The 22,563-nt window shown below is 48.0% G+C and overlaps 1 protein-coding gene across 2 annotated transcripts in view; it reads right to left on the reverse strand.

Moving 5' to 3' along the window:
* SLC25A18 (solute carrier family 25 member 18) overlaps nt 1-22,563 on the reverse strand; it is a 370,503-nt gene that overhangs the window by 68,980 nt on the left and 278,960 nt on the right. For both annotated transcript variants that reach the window (XM_078673635.1, XM_078673634.1), the window contains 4 exons: nt 20,849-20,939; nt 8,586-8,704; nt 6,896-7,085; nt 6,147-6,301 (listed from right to left, as the gene is read on the reverse strand). In XM_078673635.1, coding sequence (XP_078529761.1) covers nt 6,147-6,301; nt 6,896-7,085; nt 8,586-8,704; nt 20,849-20,939 — 555 coding nt within the window. The remainder of the gene's footprint in view (nt 1-6,146; nt 6,302-6,895; nt 7,086-8,585; nt 8,705-20,848; nt 20,940-22,563) is intronic.

A 22,563-nucleotide genomic window follows, 5' to 3' on the forward strand; every position in this document is an offset into this window, starting at 1 on the left:
GGTAAAATTTAAAACAGAAAAATAATGTGAGAGCTTGTATGCACAGAAAGGCGTTTCTGGCCCAAACTGAAGGGAGCTGGTTATACACACACACACAGTTAAAAAAAATGTAACAAAACAAGTAGCACTTTACAATTCCAACCACTAAGTAGTAGGGTATAAGCATGGTATGAAGATTCCAACCACTATGTAGCGGGACATATTGATAGTATGGTGTAGGAAAGTGCCCTTTTTTGCATAGTTGCCCCCACCTTTTGCCTGATGTTGATGCACTTTGACTAAGTGTGCCCTGAGTTCCGGCTAGCTAGGTACCCAGGGCCTATGTTCTTACCTAAAACTGTACCTTTGCAACCGTAATTGGCACCTCTCTGATCACATGCAAGTCCTTTATAAAAGGTACCATGGGTACCAAGTGCACTGTGAAAGGCCTCTTAGGACTGCAGCACCTATTGTGCCACCCTTAGAGGCTCTGTACCTTAAAACACACACACACTGCCCTTGCAGGCTGCGTGTCTTGGTGCAGAGAAAAGTGAAGAGTTGACATGGCACACGTCTGTGTGCCATGCCTATAATCCACTGCCTATGGTATAGGGAAGACACTCCTCTAGCTGGGTGCACTATACCAAGGTGAGGGTACTGGTGCTTTAGCCCTGTACCCCTACGGTGTCTTAATCAATTCTTAGACATTGTAAGTGCAGTAAAGCCATAATCAGTATATGGTCTGGGGGTTTGTCATTACGAACTCCACAGCACCATAATGGCTTTTCTGAATTTTGAGAAGTTTGGTGTCAAACTTCTCAGCACATTAAACCCACACTAATGCCAGTGTGGGATTTAATGGCAAATGCACTCAGAGGGCATCTTAGAGATACCCCTGAATAAAGGCCTAACTCTAGTGTCCTGGCTGACTGGCTACTCACCAACTGCCACCCCCAGACATGTTTCTGGACCCCTGGGTCGAGAGCCTCCCACTCTCGGGTGCTGAAACAAAGCACATCCTGGGTAGAGGTGCCAAGTCTCCGCCCCCAGGATGGGCAGGGTCCACAAAGGGGAAGCTTCAAAGTCTTGCCACCCGTGTGAGCTGACCCAGCCATTTGCTGCTCCCAGCAACTGGCCCCCACCAGTTCTAACCCCCACTTTGGGAGGAAGAATCGGCGGAAAAACAAAGATAGAAGGAGAGTGCCCACCTTTGCCAACCCCAGTCCTCAGGTGGGGGAGGTGCGAAAAAGCACAATTTTCAGTCCCTCATGTGCTCATTGCACCATCAGGATTCAAGCAAGCCGGGCCGAAGAAGGCTGTGATGCCAGAAACCGGTCCCCGGAAGCTTGTTTCCTTCCCAGTATAAGAATTGGCTTGGTAGTTTGGTTTGCCCTGTTCCCATCATGCACTGGGACAGGAACAGACTAATTTGCATATAGCCAGGTTCTGAGCTGGGATGGTGCATTGAGCTAAAAACCGGTGATGGATTAAAACCATGATCTCTTGACTTGGTAAGAGTATTCTGCATCATTCAGAAACTCTGTCCATCACCACCCCCCTTTTCCAAAATCGGTTTTATCCACACTATGTGTGGGAGGGTATGCTCAGACGTGAGTCCCTTGCTCATTGCACCATCAGGATTCAAGCAAGCCGGGCCGAAGAAGGCTGTGATGCCAGAAACCGGTCCCCGGAAGCTTGTTTCCTTCCCAGTATAAGAATTGGCTTGGTAGTTTGGTTTGCCCTGTTCCCATCATGCACTGGGACAGGAACAGACTAATTTGCATATAGCCAGGTTCTGAGCTGGGATGGTGCATTGAGCTAAAAAACAGTGATGGATTAAAACCATGATCTCTTGACTTGGTAAGAGTATTCTGCATCATTCAGAAACTCTGTCCATCACCACCCCCCTTTTCCAAAATCGGTTTTATCCACACTATGTGTGGGAAGGTATGCTCAGACGTGAGTCCCTTGCTCATTGCACCATCAGGATTCAAGCGAGCCGGGCCGAAGAAGGCTGTGATACCAGAAACCGGTCCCCGGAAGCTTGTTTCCTTCCCAGTATAAGAATTGGCTTGGTAGTTTGGTTTGCCCTGTTCCCATCATGCACTGGGACAGGAACAGACTAATTTGCATATAGCCAGGTTCTGAGCTGGGATGGTGCATTGAGCTAAAAAACGGTGATGGATTAAAACCATGATCTCTTGACTTGGTAAGAGTATTCTGCATCATTCAGAAACTCTGTCCATCACCTCCCCCCTTTTCCAAAAACAATTTTCAGTCCCTGCCATCTTGAAGATGGGGGAACCAGAGCGAGGTTTATGCCTTCCTCCCCCTGGAGGATGGCATAATAGGGGGTGTACCCACCCCAAGCAAGGGATCTATTGGTGCCGACCTGTACCTACCTGAAACGCCCCTGAATTTAGTATTTAGGGGCAACCCCGAACTTTGCCTCCTCAGACAAGAAAGAAGAAGGACCGTAGAGCCATGCTGTAGGAAGAAGGAGGAGGACACCAACTACCTTGGCCCCAGCCCTACCGGCCAGTCGCGACCTCAACCTGCTCCAGCGGAATCCCGGCGTGTCCTGCAGCCAGAGCCCCCCAGAACCCGGAGAACCTGCCCTGCATTCCCTACAAAAACTTTGTCTCCTGTGAGCACCAGACTTGCTCAAGAACCAGACTCCAGGCTCCGGCCGAATGAGCGAGTCCGCACCACTCTGCACCCGACGCCCACGGCCTGAGTTTGAGTGGGCCAACACCACGAGGAGGTCCAGCCAGCGATACTGACCTGGGCCCTGGTGACCCCTGACCTACCTCAAGCCTCCTGACGACACCTGCAGCCTCTATCTGGACGGTCCCACCGACCGCGTCAGGAGCTGGTAATGAAACCAGACGCCTAAAGACACCCCTTCACGCGACACCCCACGGCCTTTGGTGACCCAACCCACGGTGTCCAGGCAACCCCCAGCATCCCAACTTACCACTTCAACGGGTGGTCACCTCCAAGAAGCCTCCTTGCCCGAACCTGCAGTGCTTGTTCCGACCAGGGATCTCCCATTGAAACCAACAGGGCACCTGAGCTTAACCCTAGGAGCTTTGTTCCCTCAACCTTGTGGCCTGCCCGAGAGCAGCCATCAACTGACAGCCCCTTAGGATAACATTGGGCCTCAGCACTCTGCACCCGGCTACCCTAGTTCCACTGAGGGTGCTTTTTGAGTGCATCCTTGACCCTGGGAATCTCTGTTCTAACCCCAGAAACTCAACGTTCAAGACCTTTTACTTACCTGCAAACCGATAACCTCATTTTTCTCCATAGGATTGCACTGACTGTTTTCCTCTGAAAAAATTCCAAGTGTTGAGGGTGTTTGTATGGAAACATAAGAAACTGTGTCTTATTGCAAAAGTGTTTACCCTACCTTTTATCTAGGAAATGTCCCAGTGTGATATCTAGGCATATCACATGGAGTAGAAAAAGAAATCCAAAAAGTATTCTAAAAGTAATCTGAAAAGTAATCACAAATAAATTACAAATGATCACTGTTTTGAGATATTTTACAAACCTGTAACAAAAGTAATTTTCATCCAGCTTACTTTTTGATCAATCTGTCTGAAAAGTACAAATCTATTTACCTGTACCAAGTCCTACTTGGTTTGAAAATAGAATATAACTAAAGAGCTATTTTTAATACAAACAATTGGTCTGAGTTCAGTCTTTGACTGTGTGACATCATTCCTTGCCTGAGTGTGTAAAATAAATGCTTAACACTACCCTCTGATAAAGCCTTCCTTCTCGCCCACACTTCCTCAAATAGAGAGTAGGGTATTATCTCCGTTTACCTCTGTAAGCTTTTGGGGATCCATTGGACTCTGGGCACTCTATATCTTACTTTGGTATAGTATAACAGTATATACAGAGCCAGCTTCCTACATATGGGAATCTAGAAGATGTCTATGGTGCAAAATCTGACTTCTGAATACAAGCACTAAGTCTGAAAGGATCGGATTCATTTCAGGAAATTGCTTTGCATCACTAGGACAGAGGATGGGCATAAGGAAGTATACTTGATGGCAAAGAAAGGTGTGAATAAAATAACTCTGACACTGCTGCAATTCACCTGTAGTCTTAAGATCATATAGGAGTGATAGTAATATACTGCTCTGCGTTCACACTCTGACAAAAACGAACCTGCAAAATGTTGAGAAAGCTGAAGCTTTAAGCCTATGATCGAAGTTGGAATAGTGCAAAACTATCCTTCAACACCAATAATGCATACATGAAAAAAGTGCCTGAAAACCTAGAGCCTGATGTACCAAGAGCCTGGTCACGGAGTATTGTTTTGCATTGTTCTTCGCTGCAAGGGATTCTCTAATCCCTGACAACACAAAAGGCCTTTTTACAAAAAGTCAAAAACATCCATCTCATTAATATGGGATCAGTTTCAGATTCATTATTAAATGTAGCTAAAGCTAAGATGGAGGCCGGTGTAGGACAGAATATCTTCATTCAAGTATTCTGATTGCGGATGTGACTGCATTGACACATTATGAATGGCATTGCACGTGTACAAGCAGTGGTCTCTCGGAATGATTTCTGCCCCTCAGCAGGTTGCACATTCATAGTGTATGGTGTCAAATATTGATATCTTACACATTGTGAATATTACTGTCTGTCTCAACCCTGGGCCCTGGGCATACAATTTAGCTCATTTAATCACCGAAGAGTAAAATGTGATTGTTTTCTATGCTTTTGTCCACCCTCCTGGTGACAGGATATGCTGGCATACCAGCACTGCATAGAAAACCTATTCCTGGCCCCATCAATTCTAATGATTCAGCTCTCCTGCTATAGATTCTTTTTTGCAGCGTGAAGGTCTTCTAGATTGACATGCTGTGCATTATTCCACTATCTACTGGATAGGTAAATTGTTCCACTCCCTAGAGGATGGGTGCCACTTTTTGTTTTTCATTACTCTGAAAGCAGGAGACCAGTAATTATATTTGAATAACTGTGTCAAAGCAATGTTATCACATCATTTTCAACAAACCCTGAAACAATTCTGCACCACCACTATATGCTGCAATGAAATCTACACTCGCTGGCCCGCGTGTCTGCTATCACCATCCAACAACTTGAATAGTAATTCATCTACATAAATAGCAAAAGTTTTATTTATGAGCAACATTCACTATTCAGAGAGCATTTTTAGTACTACGCTAATACAGGAATGACTACACTACAGCCAGCAGCACCCACTGCTCAGAAGGGCAGTCATCAAACCTACGTACAACTGAACTCGTGGGGGTATCTTGCATACCACAATACAAAATAAAACACCCAGTATCCAACCACAAAGCCATACATCAATTATTATGAAAAAGGGTGATTGTCATATTTAGGTATTAACCATAACAATATCCTCTACAACATGCACACTGCTTTACCTCTGCACATCGCTGGCTCAACAACCCCGCACCAGGCAACACCCAATGGCTAAGACAGAGGAATCACCCACTCACACAGCAGCAGCACGGCGCCCTAATGTCTATCTGTACTCACCAATCGAGACGGATCCTCTCTACAAACTGTGGCAACGTAGGGCACATACTCATCTCGCCAGACACCACCCACCCCTCATTTAAGAGATTAATCTGAAACTGACAACGGAGCTCACTTTAGTAACAACAAGAGTCTACTGTAGGTAGGCAAGAACATGGTCAGGGAAAAATTGCATTTCTAACTACTGCACTGCACACCACCTATCCCCAGTTGGTAGTATTGAAAGTTCCCTTTCAAATAACCACACCAATTATATAACTAACTGCTCCCAACAGCGACAATCACGAAACAATCCAGAGTAACTACTAAGCATGCATTACCGTGCTACAGCAGCCAACACATACTACAACTATGGCATCCGTCCACATATTGCTATACAAATTTGTCTGCTCTACACCAGGCGCAATCCACTATCCTGAGTGGAATGCTGACCTTAACACAATATGGGGATGTAAACGTAGAAACAAACATAACTCCCAAGAAAGAGATAACTCCTCACCACAATACCACAGATAAGCATTACTCCACATACACAATTTACTGTTGTGGGCAATGTAGAGGGGCACCATCACAAAATGACAACATGAGCCTTTCACACAACAAATAACACTTACCATCCAGGGGGGTCACCGCCACAGCAGCTATTGACCCCGCAAGGCAACCTGACACAAATGAGTGAAGAAAGGGTGCCTTCTCCCCAGGACTCTTCTGCCCCAGCTTATTGAGGTTGGCGAACAGTGGAAAATAGATGACTGAAAAGGGCACATCTCTGAGGAGGGCAGAAAGGAAGAGAGAGAGAGGTTCAATATTAGCATGTCAAGTCAACGGGGAGGTGGGTTTGGCAAAAGCTTGATTTTTCTACTTTCCTGCAAACAAAATGGCTGCGTTTATACTTTCATTCTGAATGAGAATGGACAAACTATATCAGGGACACACATACACACAACAGCACACTATGCATTCACATCTTATGTAGCTAGAAAGTATGCCCATCAAATGGAAGTTCAGCACCCCTTATTATGAATGGTCTGTTAAGGTTTGGAGCATATGTGCCTCAGAGGTTAGGTGCACTAGTTAATAACTGCTTTTGCACTCGCAGCTTTCAGCATGGCCAGCAGACAGCACTGATGGCAGTGTACCAGAGGGCCAACTCTACAGCCACTCAATTTTTTTGGTACCCTATTTCAGACAGGTGTTTTAAACAAAGAAAAGGAAGGTCCCTTTACCTGAGTCTCAGCAGTAATGGGGGAAGAGGAGGAGAGGATATTTGGACAACTGAAGATTTAATCCAGCACAAAGAGATTACCTCAAGAAGACTTTTTTCAGATACAACTGGGATCTGTTGAGGTACTACGGTTCTTACCTAAGCAGTGTTGCGCCGAGTCCCTTGTACACCCCTGCAATGCCTTGGGTACGCATTAGCTCCCGGGTAATGAGAAGTGCTGAGGGACGTTTAGGCACAGACGTCGGTCCAACAGTAAAGGCTCTGCTCTGAGGTGGATGCATGGAGGAAGCTGCAGCACCTTCAGCTGGCACCACCTTCTGCTGGACAGCTGCGAACACAGAAAGAAAGAGGATTCTAATGATCAAACACACACTCCATCACAGTTATGTTTAAACTAGTATACTATAAACTTGTTTAACATTCCCTTGTTGCGGGAAGTGTGTGTTTTGTCACCACAGGGTGATGTCAATTTTCAGATGATAGTTCTAAAAAGATTGAGTTTAACTAACCGTGGCAAGCCTAGAACCAACATCTGGGATCACCACTGGGAAGCGACCTAGAAGAGGAAGACATCTTATTGCTGTCTATCCATCTATTTGCCTCCTCACCCTTAGCTTAGGAGGCCAGCTACAAGGATACGGCGGAGTACACTGCAGTAGGTACCTGTTTGCAATCAAACACAATGCTGACAGGAACTCTTGGAGAACTAATGGAAGAAGGGTGACCTGAGGAAGGGGATTACAATCACACTGCGAGCTGAGTATCCTGCTGTAAGCAACTATTATCAGCTGCAGAATGTCAGACATGTGGGAAAATCCTTACGAGAAGCTCAAATAGAGGACTGTGGGGGAAGAAAGAAGGCTGAGGTTGGTGCTTCATTGTTTCACTGGTTTCATGCTTGCTTACTTACTTAAATGTGTTGATATTTTTGTGTATTTGCTAATTGCTGAAAGTATTATTTATAGAGACCAGCACAGTATTTCTGGTCTATTTAAATAAATGCTAATATAAATAAACAAGTAGCCCCTAAAATATTGAGTGAGTTTCTACATCACTTGTCATAGTACTGCTGACTTGTGGTTGTTCAGGCACCTATCCTCCTTTTTTTTCTAGTTTGCTCCCGATCCTTACAGGGCAAACCCGGCTATTACAGCGAACAAAAGGAAGAAGACATCAGTGTAAATTTTAATTGTTTTTAATGGACTTCAAATACTGCAGAGTCCAATGTCAGTTAGATGCATGAAAATGACTGTCCCATCACGCTGGATATATAATTCTAAATAAAGGTGATCTGAAACATTTAAAACAACTTGTCTCGTCTCCTTTCTTAGATGCACGCCTGGAAGATAATTCACGAATGCAGTCTGAGCAGTTGTCAACTCGGGTATATGAAATATCGGGCAAAGTAATTCTCCTGTGACACAATGAGCAGTCATCAGATGTAGATATACATTTGTGTATGCTGTTGAAGCGAAACAGTTGCAGCATATGTATAAAGTTTTCCTGATGTCTTGGTGTGTTTAGATGCCAACAGAACCTCCCACTGCTGTGCTATTAATAGGGACTAAAAATCAATTTTAACAGTAGCATTCTGCCATAGAAAAAGTTAAAAGCCTAATATTGAAAAGAGATTAGAATACTAAAAGCTTACAGATGAGGTGTTAGGTATTTCGATGTCAAACAGATTGGACATATTGGTTGGTGTTGTCCCACTCCGGAATTACTGCAACCTAAAATGAGAATAATTAAACAACTATTTGCTCTACTTAGAGCCAGTCGCGCCCAACCCCTCTGCTTCTCTCACCCCAATCTCCTTTCCAGGCCTTACCTAAACGTCCAGCATCCTGGAGCTGGATTTTCAGCATCTCCATGGGCGATGTAACCACCACCTGACAGGTCCCTGCTCCGCAGCCGGCCAACATCTCCTTCAACAGCGTCAGCTCTTTCCTGTGAGAGGTGGTCAATAAAACAAACATCAAGTTTTTAAATATTTATTTGCTGATAGATACATCTTTTACATAAATAATACCTCTTTTCATATAAGGTCTGCTAGAGAATTATCTTCCGCCTCTAGGCACTGTGGTAACTGATTTGCAATACAACCAAAGAGAGGGAGCTGTAGAAAGATGTAGCACCTGTCCTGCTACCGGACCTGATTGTCAGCTGTGGTATCTGATTTGCACCAAAGGGAAACTCTGCTAGAGTGGGATCTCTTTTGTGAGACACATCATTCGTTATTGACCACTTTAAATAGTCTTATGGATTCATGAGTAATGTGGGTGGAACCCTTACCTATCCCACCAACAATCACATTTATATGTTGAGGGCAATTTACTTTAGGTTTAAAGTATTTTATTGCATTTTCACAAACAAGGAAAAACAGTACAAACAAGGAATACAGCCGTCGTGATAATGTACTGCAAGACTCTCCACTTGAAACACCACCTGGGTTCTATATCGTACTATCCAAACATTTGCAATGCCACAGTTTGAGCATGACTGTCGTGACAACAAATTCCAAAACCAACAACCCCTCTCAACTCCCCCACCCCTGCCCTCCCTCCCAAACCTCCCCTCCCCTCCCACTGTGCCCGTGCAAATGTCCCGCACCTCCTACACTCCTGTAAAGGGTCCACCCCTCCACTGCACCCTCCCTCCATGTCGACTAGGTGATCGGGGTCGTCAGTCTCATCAGCCTAAGATATCGTGGGCAGGTAATCTCTTTGAACTCCGACTGCAACAAAATACTAAAAGGCTGCCACAGGTCATCAAATCGGTCCACCTCCCCCGCTACTGTGAGGGACATTTTCTCCATTCCCAGAACGTGCCACAACCTATGCAGCCAGCCTACGTTGGAGGGGAGTGTGGTGGTACGCCAATATACGAGTATGTTTTGGATCGCCGAGCCTAGCGCGATCGCTATCTGTCTACCCTTCCTGGATCGCAGGGGGTATATCAAGCCATTGGGTAACCCTAGTAGAACATAGGCAGGGAGGCGAGGCAATTCGATGTTAAAGCACTGGTCCAACTCGTCTAGGACCTCCTTCCAGTACGGACCCAGCAACGGACATTCCCATAAAATGTGCGTAAGAGTGCCTGTCTGTCCGCATTCGCGCCAGCAAGTGTCCGGGATGTGATGGTTCATTTCGTGTAGCCTCTGAGGCGTGTAGTACCAGTATGTGGATACCTTAGTAAAGGTTTCTGTGAGCCCAGTGTGGTATGCGGAGTGACGCGCTCGGTAGGAGATGTCATCCCACTCTTTGTGACTCAGTTCCCTCCCCAGCTCTCGTTCCCAACGGGCTCTCCCTGGGTTATGGATGTGGTAAGGGGGGGGTTGCAAGAGTCGGTATATGTCAGAGATGAGTTTGGCGTCCGAAAAACGCGTCGCCAGCCACATCTCGTAAGGAGTGAGTTTCCGATCGGCCAGGTCCCGCACCTGCGGCTGAAGCGCCCAGTGGCGCACTTGCATGTACCGCATACGCTCAGTCTCGGGCAACTGGTATTCCCGGCGAAGGTCTTCGAACGATACAGCGCCTTCCGGGCCATAGATATGGAACAGTGCGCAGCATCTGGCTGCCCGCCAGAGCGAGAACGCTCCAGATTCCGTCCCAGGACGAAAGTCGGGGTTCCCCACCAGTGGTGTAAGCGGTGACGGGAAGGTGGTAAGTTCATGCTTAGTATTCACGGCGTCCCAGACTCGAAGCGGGACCTGTGTAACAAGGGACGCATAGAGATTGGGGGGCCGATGACTTTTGCGCAGAAAGGGTATCTCCTGCAGAGTCCTGCCCGCCAGGTCCTGGTCCTGGAACAGCCAGTGCCTGTCAGATTCCCATTTGCTCCATTCCACCAAGTACCGCAGCTGCGCCGCCTGATAATACTTGTGGAGATCCGGAATGCCGAGTCCACCGGACTCGGGTGCCAGCGTAGACAGGGCTCTCTTGAGTCTGGGCTTACGACCCTGCCAGACAAAGCGTGCGATATCAGATTGAGCCTGTCGTATCCACCCTTTCGGCGGCTGAAGCGGTAGGGCTCGGAACAAGTACAACACCTGTGGCAAGAGGGTCATCTTCACCGCGGCGATTCGACCCAACAATGATAATGCACCTTTGCTCCAACGAAGTAGTTCCTCCTTCATTTTCTTGCCCAAAGCAGCATAGTTAGCAGCGACCATGGCGGGCAGGGAGGGCGCCAGCAGCACCCCCAGGTACGGGATCAGATCTCTAGACCACCGCATGGGGAATTGTCCCTGTAATTCAAGTCGTGTGGCAGAGGCGAGCGAGACGTCAAGGGCCGCTGACTTCCTCATGTTCATTTTAAAACCCGCCACCGCGGCGAAAGCGTCCATCTCGGCAATGCAAGCGGGGAGCGCTTCCCTCGGGTTGTCAAGCATTAGGATCACATCATCCGCATACAAACTGATGGTGTGGATGTATCCCCCCATCCGGACGCCAGTCACCTCCGGGTTCCGTCGAATTCTCTGGGCAAAAGGCTCCATGTATAGAGTGAAGAGCAGTGGGGATAGTGGGCACCCCTGTCTGGTCCCCCTCTCTATCACGAACCGGTCGGAGTTGCAACCATTCACCCTCACTATCGCTGTAGGAGATTTGTAACAATTAAATATGAGGGTGCGAAACTTCTCACCTATGCCCAGTTTGCAAAGCACCCTCTCGAGGTAAGGCCAATGCACCCGATCGAACGCCTTCTCCGCGTCAACCGAGAGCAGCATGCGCTCTCTGGGGATACGGGAGGCTTTCTCCAAAATGTGGACCACCCTCTTAGTGTTGTCCACCGTCTGTCGACCCGGGACAAACCCAGCCTGATCCGGGTCCACCAGTCCCGGCAAGTGCGGTGCCAGACGTGCCGCCAGAATACCAGTGTAGAGCTTGAGGTCCACATTGAGTAGCGAGATCGCCCGTTAGGAGGCGCATTCGGTCCGGTCTTTCCCCGATTTAGGGATAACCGTTACCGTTGCCCGCAGGAGATCCGGGGGGGATAGCCCCGGGCTCGGCAAAAGAGTTAAAAAGCCATGTCAAGAGCGGCGCCAGCTCAGGACAAAATGTTTTATAGAACAGTGGAGTATAACCGTCGGGCCCCGGGGCCTTCCCATGTTTGAGTCGGGAGATAGCCGCAATCACCTCTTCCGGGCGGATGTCCCGGTCCAGGTGTTCCGCTTGTTCCGGTGTGAGAACAGGAAGGTCGACCGACGCAAGGTAATCTGCCTCAGCCGCGTGGGGCTCACCCGCATACAGGTCAGCGTAATAGCGACGGAAGCCGTCCGCGATCTGGTGGTCCTCCGTGGCTAATGTACCGCCAGGGACGGACAACTCCTTGACCCGTTGGCGCTGGTGTTGCACCCGCAATTTATTTGCAAGTAATCGGCCGCATCGGTCACCGCCGGTGTAATACGCATGTTTCATGCGCAGCGCCGCATATTCCGCCCTATCCATGTCCAGCGCGGAAAGGAGCTTCCGGGCCGCTTTGAGCTGTCTCCATACTCTAGGGGCCCCCGTCCTCTGGTGCATCTGTTCCAGCTCCCGTACCGTAGTAGTAAGTTCGTCCCTTTTCCGTTGCCTATCCCTGTTCTCCGCTGAGGAGATGGAGATAAACTCACCCCGGAGCACCGCTTTCAGGGCTGCCCACTGCGTCGCCCGGGTGGTATCTCCGTTCTCATTATGGTCTCGAAACTCCGTGATTGCAGCGCGTATCTGTTTCAGAACCGCTGCTCTATGTAACAGGGTATCCCGGAGGCGCCAGACTCCTCGCGACGGAGACACCGGCGGCAGCTGGAAGGATCCCGACACCGGGGCGTGATCAGACAACGTGAGGACCCCTATATCGGAAGCAGTAGCTAATTCGGCCACCGGACCCGTAACCAGGAGATAGTCCAATCTCGCGTATGTCCTGTGTGCGTTGGAGTAATAGGAATAGGCCCGTGTGTTGGGGTGTAGGCGTCTCCAGAGATCAAGCATGTCTAAATCTCCCTAGTGGGAGTTACTCAACTGTGAGAATTCCCCTGTGTGTGGGTGGCGCTGCGCTGACCTATCTAAGGATGAGTTAAAGACCATATTCAGGTCGCCTCCAATGATTATGTGTCTGTCTGGGGTAGTCGCGATGTTTGCTAGAGCAGTTTGCAAAAAAAGATCCTGATGATCATTAGTGCTGTATATGGAGCCTACCGTGAACAGAAAACCCCCTATCTTCACCCTGTATGCCAGGAGCCTCCCCCTTTGCTCCGCAACTTTGTGCAATACTTCCCCTCTGAACGTCCTTGACACTAAGATAGCAACCCCTGCCGTTTTGGTAGTCCCTGAGGAAAAGAGTTGTACTGGGAATTTTGGAGACCGCATCCTGGGACAGTCTCGGGCCAGTAGGTGAGTTTCTTGTAAAAGACAGATGTCTGCCTGAGTGCTCTCTAGTAGGGACAGTATCGCCCTGCGCTTGACCGGGTTATTTAACCCCTTCACATTAAGAATAACAATCCTAAGGGCCATGGACAACCAGTGGAAGAGGGGCGCTAAACGGACCTGAAGCAATGGGGAATCCAATACAAGTCGGCCATGCGTGTCGGAACAATAGCGATAGATAGCTAACACAACACTCTGTACTCCGCACCTGAGGAGTATGGATAAGGCAACAGCGGCAGCAAGGAACAGTAACAACAACCACACATGAGTTCCGGATCCTTCCCTGAACAGTCCTCAACCAGCCCCAAAAAACTGACATGAGGACGAAGCAAGCGCGGCAGAAAGCAAGTGCAGCACAGCAGAAACCCCGTACCCCTCCCACCCCAACTCCCCGAACTTCCCAACTCCCCGAGTCCCCACCCCCTTTCCAATGCCCTACCCTCGTCCCCCCGTTACCCCCGCAACCCCATCCTCAACCATTCAGAAAACACCATTGTCCCAGTCCGGTCCCTAACGGACAAGTCCGTGGAGAAGAATTCGAGTGGACGTCCAGCCACCACCTCTGCCCTCCCGGAGTCCCCCCTCCCCCCCAGAACCCTCGAACCTGCAATGTTGAAGGTGCCAATGCGATCTCCCCCCGGAGGTAGCTCAGGCCGTCAAGGCCATGTCACCAGACGACGTGTCTCTGGATGCCTCCCGTATGGCGCTGTCCATTTCAGCTCTGATCGTGGGTGAATCCGGTCGTGGAGGTGGGAGCGTGGATCGCCGCCGTCGAACCGTCTGCCATCCGTCCCTGGAGGCCCGGCGGCGAGGCGTTGGAACGTCGTCATCTGCTGCGGTGATACCCAGCACTCCGCAAGTGTCCTGGAGGGACCGCATCTGATGTAGCGTCCCGTTCCAACGGAAGATAAGCCTGAAGGGGTGGCCCCATGAATACTGGGTGTCGTGCTCCCGTAGAAAGTCCGTGGCAATCTTGAAGGACTTGCGCTTCTGCAGTGTGATCGTGGATAAGTCCTGAAACAATGCTATTTGATGACCTCGGAAGCTCACCGGGTGCTTTTGTCGTGCCTCGCGTAGGATACGTTCCTTCAGAGGAAAATCCGGCAGGAAGGCCAAGATGTCCGGGGGCGGTGCCGAGGCTCGGCGTGGAAGACCCACCCTATGCGCCCTGTCGATTCTCACCGGGAAGTCTCCGGGTTCGCCCAATATGTCTCGAAACAGGTCCCTCAGGTAGGCTGCTGCGTCTTCCCCCTCTTCACAAGACGGAACACCTCGGACCCTGATGTTGTTGCGCCTGGACCTATTCTCGAGATCCTCGGCGTGGGCCTGGAGGTCAATCTGTTGGTCCCTGAGCCGCAGCACCTCCTGCTGTAGGAGCGCTATCTCTTCGTCCCGGGATTGGGTGGCGTCCTCCATGGCGGAGACACGTTCTCCATGCGAGTCGACTTCTCTCCTCACCTCCCGGACCTCTCCAGCCACCTCCTGCTTCAGCGACTGAAAGTCCTCCCTGAGGGTGCCAAACAACGACTCCAAGAAAGACCTAGTAACCGGAGGCTCCCCTCCCTCCGCTCCCCGAGAGTTAGTGGGAGGGCTCGGGGCTGGCTGGGTCCTGTCGTGTCTCGGAGTGCTTCTGCTCAGCATTTCGGGCAGGGTGCGCTCACCTTTCTTGCCCCCTCTGTTGCCCGACATCTCGGAGGTGGGGGCGCGTCGCAGGGGGGGGAGGGGCCGTCGGTGTGGTGGCGGGACTGCGTCTCCTCCTCAACTCGTCCTCACTGCGGGTCGGATCAGCTGGGCTCCAGGACCCAATGGCTACGGCCCAGGTAGTCGTGCGGCAATCAGCGCACAGCCGCAGGGCAACCGGCCGAGGGCAACGACCAGTGTCCGGCAGCGACAATCAGCAAGTGCGCCCTCCGCCCTCAGGATCGGGCCAGCTCGTCCGTTCTGGGCTGATGCCCGGGGTATAGCTCCCCCTCAAGGGCCCAGACTGGGCACCGTCGCCGCACAGGGAGAAGTGGTAGAGGCTGGGTTCACCCTCGGCCGGGTCGTGCCTCCGCAGCCAGCCAAGCAGATGTCCAATGGGTCCCGGGACGCCCTTCGGGCCCGACTGACCCCCCGCGAATGCGGGTCCACCACTCAGGCTCGTCGTCGCCGGGGGGGCAAGGGCTCGGCGGCAGGCCAGTCCGCCCGTCGGCTCCGACACCCAGGCTTAGTGCAGACACCTCACAGGCCAGATATGCGGGTCCCCCACTTCCTGTGGGGCCAGCCGGGTGCTCCGGCACGTCTTCTGGAGCGTCACTCGGCCCACCCCTCAGCCGGAGCCGCGGGAGGGGGCCCGCCGGCTGCTCCGGTGAGCTAGGCCTCCCGGCCTTCCAATCCCCGGGGTCGCGTAGTGGGTCTACGCCGGCTCCTCCCCCGGTCCGCTCCGGGAGGCGCGTCTGCGCCGCGTCCGGTACCTCCGCCCCCAAAAGCTCGTCGGCGGGCCAGGAGGGTATCCCCTGTGTCCTCCGGTCCTTGATGCGGCTCACAGGAGCACCACGGCCCTCAGGCTCCGGAGGCTGATCGTGGCCTCCGTCTCATGCGGCTGCGCTCGAGCTGCGATCCCCGCCTGCTCCAGGGGCTGGTGGGTCGAGGCGTCGCGCTGTACTCGCGGAGTCACCAGAGGCTCCAAGCTGCCTCCACCGTGCTCACAGCCGTGCCGGGCCTCCCCTCCGCTGAATCCGGGGGAGATCAGCGGCGCAGAACGGCTCAGGGGCTCCGGGGACTCAGGAGCTCACGGCAAGAGCGTCTTGTCAGCCCGCCATCTTGGCCACGCCCCCCGGGCAATTTACTTTAGATCTGATTCCGCTATTGTGATTTGTTTTTAAATGTGTGGACGTTGTAGGTACAGCAGATTTAGTTGCATAGATGCCCTACCTACTAACTGATAGCATCACTGAGGTTGCAGTGGCCCAACAGGCTTCTCACGCACAAGTCACATGACCTTGAACTTCCGTCCTGCTACCACTACATGGCGGCTGATCATTGCCCATCGCACCTTTGCCCTCTCTACCAACTGTGTCCAAGCAAAGGCTGGAGAGCTTAAATATGTTTTCCTAATGCATCTTCCCTGTTGGAGCCTGGGAAAGGCCATGATCCAGAACTGCTGAACCATTTAGCCACTGGTATCTGCGTGAGCTGCGGATTTTCTTGGATAGGTCTTGTCTGCTCTGAGTGGACCACAAAGGTCCATTTACTGTGATGTCAATGGATCTGCTTGGGATGGGTCTTCTCTTTTTGGGTGGACAATTACAATGATATCTGTGGATCTCAGATACAGATAAGCTCATAAGAAATAAGACGATAATGCTAACGTAAATAGGATCAATCGCCTGAGGAAAATTTATAAGCACGCAATCTGGCTACCACAAAAATTTGTATGACCAAGCACAATGGCTGGCAATACATGAAGTCTGTAACTGGACGTAATACCAACAACAAAAAAGCAACTCAATATGCAATAATTCTGTCATATTGTCTTTTTTATGTGATCTTTACCCCATCACCTTTCGCAGGAATCCCCATGGGATTGTCTTTGACTAATCTAACATCATTAGTTGGAGCCCAATATTTAGGATGATTAAAGGATCCAAATTAGCTGGTGCGTCTGCTCCAACAGCCTTCCACTGGATGTATTTAAACAGACTTGAAGAGTGAATACTTGTTTCCACTCTTTAAAAGTTGACTTCAAAAGTACACCATTCCAGAGTCATGGATGAGCTCAGTGCTTCATCCGCTTTTCAGGAAAGGGCCTTTAGCAGATCAAAGTCTCCTATAGCTTTTCAGGAAAGGCCCTTTAGCAGATCAAAGCATCCTATAGCCTTTCTTGATGTTAATGCAAAGTATTATGCCAAAATGCTTTTGGACGAATAGAACACCTGGGCACTTGGAATAAAATGTACTTCCTTTTTTTCAGACAGGTTTTAGAGCAAACAGCAGAACTGCGATAACATAATAGCCCTCTCAATAATACTTTCTCCTCGTATTTACAGTCAGAGGTTTAAAGCAGGGGTGCGTCTCACCATCCTCGCTAATAAACCTCTATGTGATAGATCTGGGGTATTTTATTAGCTCTTCTAGCTCGTGTCCTCTAAAGTGAGGGGTGAAATAACCTTATTTGCAATATGCAGATGTATTGGTCCTGCTGGACAGGACCGATATTGGTCTGGCACTACAGTTATCTGCTCTTTTCTCGTGCTGTGAATTATACAGACTGATAAACAACATTGATTAAAAAAATTAATTTGGGGGACTAACGTCAAAAACCTAGAAAACTCATCTTTCAATGGTCACCCCATTGCGAGAACTATCTATAAATAACTGGGACCTATTTTCACACGATGGGTGGTCATCATCAATAATTAACTAGCCTCAAGCTAAAGGCAAGTTCCATCAGATGGGCAGACTCTTGAGATAATTTTCTGGACCATCTTTCATTCCTCTCTTGAAGGTTATTAATTCTGAGTTCTTACTAACGTTAACTTTTGGCCACAAAAAATTCCCCGGCAAAATATTGAATGGCCTGATTTAGAGCAGTGTAACCTTTTTAGAACTTTGTTTAAGCTAAGGAATTCAACTTCTCAGGGGCAACCAAAGGTAGAATTTTGCTTAAATCATCAGTCTTCCGGTTTAAGCACCAGTGCTGTTTGCACCTAGCATTACTTCAGAAATACAGAGCACAAGTCTCTAAAGAGCTTGATTTGGCGAAAGTTCATAAGTGAGACAAAGTGCCTCCATTTACAAAGGTCTCTACCTAGGTGACACCCTGCATATTCCAGCAATAAGACACATGGGAATCAACTTGATTCATAGATTTTTCTAAAAGATAATAGCAAAACAGTTTAATGTCAGGGGCTGATATCTAAAACTATTTATATTACTGTGCAATAATCATTGGCAGCAGCTGCTGTCATTTTATTCTTATTTATTTCTAACATGAACTACACAATATTCATTATTTTGGGGATATTCATTACCTACTCAATAAATGCTGGACTCAGGGACTCTCTGAACCATTTTGCAGTGGCATTGCCAATGCTGATTTAGTGTCTACGGCAAGTATCTGGGTAATGAACGAGTCATCCATTCATTCAATGACCATCGTCTCTTTCAAATAATCAACTGCTATGGGCCACATCTTGTATGCGAAAATAACGAGCCTGTTTATATTTATTTAACTTCCAAGAGGAATGTGCTTGGCCAACTTAGGATACAACTTATAATAATAAATTGATAGCACCACCTCCAAGCAGTACTGACGAAGGAAAAATACACAAGCTGAATTCTAATGAGATGGATGTGAGGGAGTAACAGCAGTAGAAAAGTAAAAACCATCTGGAAACCGAGCAGGGTGGATTCATCAGTAGGTCCTAAAGTGGACAGACTAGCTGTTTGTTTCTCTGCTTGTGTAGTCAAATAGCATTGCTGCGGTGCTCGCTTTTTTACACTGCTGCACGGATGTTTAACCTCACATAATTGGACTTGAATGATAACATCTGACATGGCAAAGTAATATTTCCTAAATGTTCCATTAAGCTTTGTCTATGCTTAATATGCGCCCAGAGGGGCAGATGCTCTTTCTGACCTGAGAAAAGATGTATCTAGGCTCAAACAAAAAAGTAGTTTTGTCTGTGGCATCTATTTCCTCTGACGACAATAGATCAACTCAAGCCCAAGTTTTTCAATAGCAGAAAAATTAAAAACTCCAGGGCGGAGAGTGGTGCACAACCACACCACAGAGCCATCGAGATACAAGGAGAGCAACCGATAGGGTGATAAGATGCAGTAGATCACATTAGCTTCTGAGCAAAATAAAAAGCTATAGAGACGCAGGCAAGAGACTGTGCCCAATACAGAGAAAAAAGAATAAACAGGAAGATAAGAAAGGGTTCTGTTTTGGATAGTTCCCTTGCTCACAAACAGCAACTGGAGAGGGTGGGTGAGATTGTGTTCAAGTCTTTGTTAAGACTGGATCCCTCCATCCCTAACCAAATCTCAATCAAGTGCAGAGTTCCTCAAGGATCGACTCTCGCTCTTATGCTGTTCGAGTTATATGGAGCGGCTGCGAATGCTGTTGAAGGAGGTTTGCATTGCAGCAGCACACCAATATGGTGCCATCACTCATGTCTGCATGGGGAGATGACCACCATCAAAGATGTTGACTCTTTGAAGGTACACCTTCTAAAACTATAAGTTTGTCAGCTAATACTTTCAGGCTAAATCCAAAACAATTTAATTCTGGTTTACTGGCATCACAAATCCAAATTCAACAGGACTTGTTATTGTAACAAAACATTGATGGCGTCATCCAACATGCTACAGTAAAATCAAGTCCATTGGATTATGGATACATTCACTCTCAATTACTTCATAGATCAACCACACTGAAAAAGCAAATAAGAGGGAGGAGCCAGCAGACAAGTTAGGGGATAAGCACTGCACTGGAACTGTAGAATGTTATGAAAGGCAGATAGTAGAAAGAAACAGATTTACTAAAGATAAGAAACAGATGAAAGTAGGTGAAATGTAGTGCTCAGGAGCTACAGAGGTGGGGAGGCTTGGAAGACAGAGGCAGTACCATAGAGCTCTGGCAAGAAACAGACAGGTGAGAGTAAGTATCATGACAGATGAAGATTGAGACACAAGCAAACAGGCAAGTGATCAGCAGCACGCTGAACCTGTAGATGGTTAGAGACAAGTAGAGTGGCAGGTGAGAGGCAGTGTTAGAGCAAAGATGAACAAGTGAGGAGTGAAATGCAGAAATTGAGAAGTGGTAGCAAAGCGGCATCCAAGACCCACAGGGACCCTTTAAAGCGGCAGAGACAGGCAGAGAGGCACGTGAGTAGTAATACCTTGGTGCTGAAGAGAAAGACAGGGGTAACAGAGATAATGCCCTAGAACATCAGAGCCAGCTGCAGAGGATACCCTGGAAATGAAAAGAGAAAGAGCAACACCCTTCAGATGAAGAGAAAGATACACAGACAGGTTACAGACGACACCCTGGATTTGCAAGCAGATGCACCACGTGATTGATACCTATAAGCTGTAAAGATAGCCAGGGGAAGAGCAAGGCGACACCGTGGACCTGTAGGGACAGATACTAAAACAGTATGCGAGAAGAGACTGGAGCAGCAGAGACAGGCACTAAAGCAGTATGAGAGGTGACACCCTTGAGATGTAGAAACAAAAAGGCAATTGAGAGGTGAAACACTGCAGATACAGAGACAGTCAGATGCACATCTGAAGTGTGTGAGATATAGATGCAGGCGAAGGGTGACACCTTGGAGCTGCAGACAATGGGCAAGAGATAGGAGACAGCAAGGAGCTGAGCTCCCATGAAGATGCAGGAAAAGACACAAGGCTAGGAGACAGGTGACATCCTGGAGCTACAGACGCAAACAGACGCACACAGGGAGTGAGACAGGTAGAGACAGACACACACGACTGGTGCCGCGGTATAGCTGCAGCGGTGGTCACAAGCACTGGTGAGAAGTGATACCAAGGAGCTACACAGGCAGAGAGATATGAGAGGTGACGCCATGGAGCTTCATACAGAGAGAGAAGATGGTGAGAAGTGACAGCCTAGAGCTCCAGATTCACTCAGAGGCCAGTAAGATTTAGTGTAATCTTAACTGTTCCTTGTGGTCCATACCCATCTCTGGAGAGCAACTGTCGGAAGAAGTCGTTGGCTGCCAGCTTGATGGCCTTCTCCGGGGTGACCAGCGTCAGGTTCACTGCAGCTCCTGTGGTACAAAATGGTCAGAACAAATCACTGCCTGCATCACAGCAGGCAATGCTCCGAAAACACAATCTGCTCAGCCACAAAATATTCCTTTACTGTTAAAAACCCAACCCTGAACAACGCGCAATGATTGTATCCTGTGCAGAATCTCGTAAGAATAGTTTAGCACTACAGAACCTACAGACGAAATAACTCTTCATCATCTTGCATCATCAGAATACACCAGTTTTGTTGGAAGATAAATATTTAATTTCAATCAGTGTAAATAGGCAATTTATTTCCATTGTATTTTTAGAATATACAAATCATATTTTTTTTTAAAGGAAATGTAATTGTTTGTTAAAAGGTTATCTGTCCATTCTTTGTGGGCCACTAATATAATCTAACAAATGGAAAAGCTGTATCCTGTAGTTTTAGGTCTGATCTTAAGCTTATATGTGAAGAGCGAGCGGATGGGTTCTCCAATATAAGATTTCTGTGCATGGAGTTTAAATCATGAGAACAATGGGATGTTCTAATCTTTTATGCCTTTCATATATAGGAAACTAAAAGAGACAAAAATCAGAACTGTATGCATTTCTTTCCTGAGCCGGGCCAAATAACCAGAAGGAAAACACCTGTTTTGGGGAATTTGTACACCTTTTTCATCAGAAAGCATGGAAAAATAGACTATCTGAGTAGGACTCTAAAAGTGCTTCTCCTTCCTTCTCTGACATGGTCACATCTTTATATCCTGATCAACAGTCAGAATTGTGACATTTTGCACCACTTGACACTCATTTCTTCCTAATGAAAGGACACAGTCATAAGGTATGGTCGGAGTACTTGTTACAAGAAAATAACTTGCTCCAACAGCAACAGCTCACATTTCATGATGGATAAACGATAATTGAGTTTGGGATGTGGAAGAATGAAAACCTTATTTACCTGTAGCAACCCTTCTGCAGCTTGTCTCTATCATAGGTTCACACATGGTGCATAGTTTTGCCAGTTAGCAGCTGAGTCCTGGACTGTATCTTGTAATTCTTGAAAGCAAAGGGGGCTATTTACAAACTGCATTTTGTAGTATGTTTACTAGTACTGCAACGGTATTGCTAACGTACTACAAAGTGCTATTCACAAACCTATGTGAGGAATTCTACGCCACTGTTTCTCCTATCTTTTCTGCGCAGAGATCTCTGCTCTCAAGTATACTTTTTAGTAGGAAATGAGGGACAGAGGGGAGTGGCAGGAAGACGGGAAATTCTGAACTCTAAAGGTGAGGGGCTAAGGCAGGTGTAAGGAGGGGATTAAGGAGGATTATGTAGGGGTTTACGGACATATAACCCATCCAATACCATCCCAGAGCAAATACAAGATGTACGGTCATAAACCATAATTCCAAAGGAACTATTGCTATAATAAATTACATTATTTAAACATATAAATAAATATTAATGTTAAAAGGTATATAAATAAAACAATTATTCATTTATATTTAAATATTTTAACATTTGTAAACTAAAAATGAATGCACCATTAATATTTGAAAATAATGTATTAATCCTAATTGATGCTATATACCACTTTAATAATTCAAAAATGCCTCCATGGCACCACCTTGCACCTGCCATTCTAAGACTTCC

This window comes from Lissotriton helveticus, chromosome 1_1, assembly GCF_964261635.1.
Source record: "Lissotriton helveticus chromosome 1_1, aLisHel1.1, whole genome shotgun sequence".
NCBI lineage: Eukaryota > Metazoa > Chordata > Amphibia > Caudata > Salamandridae > Lissotriton > Lissotriton helveticus.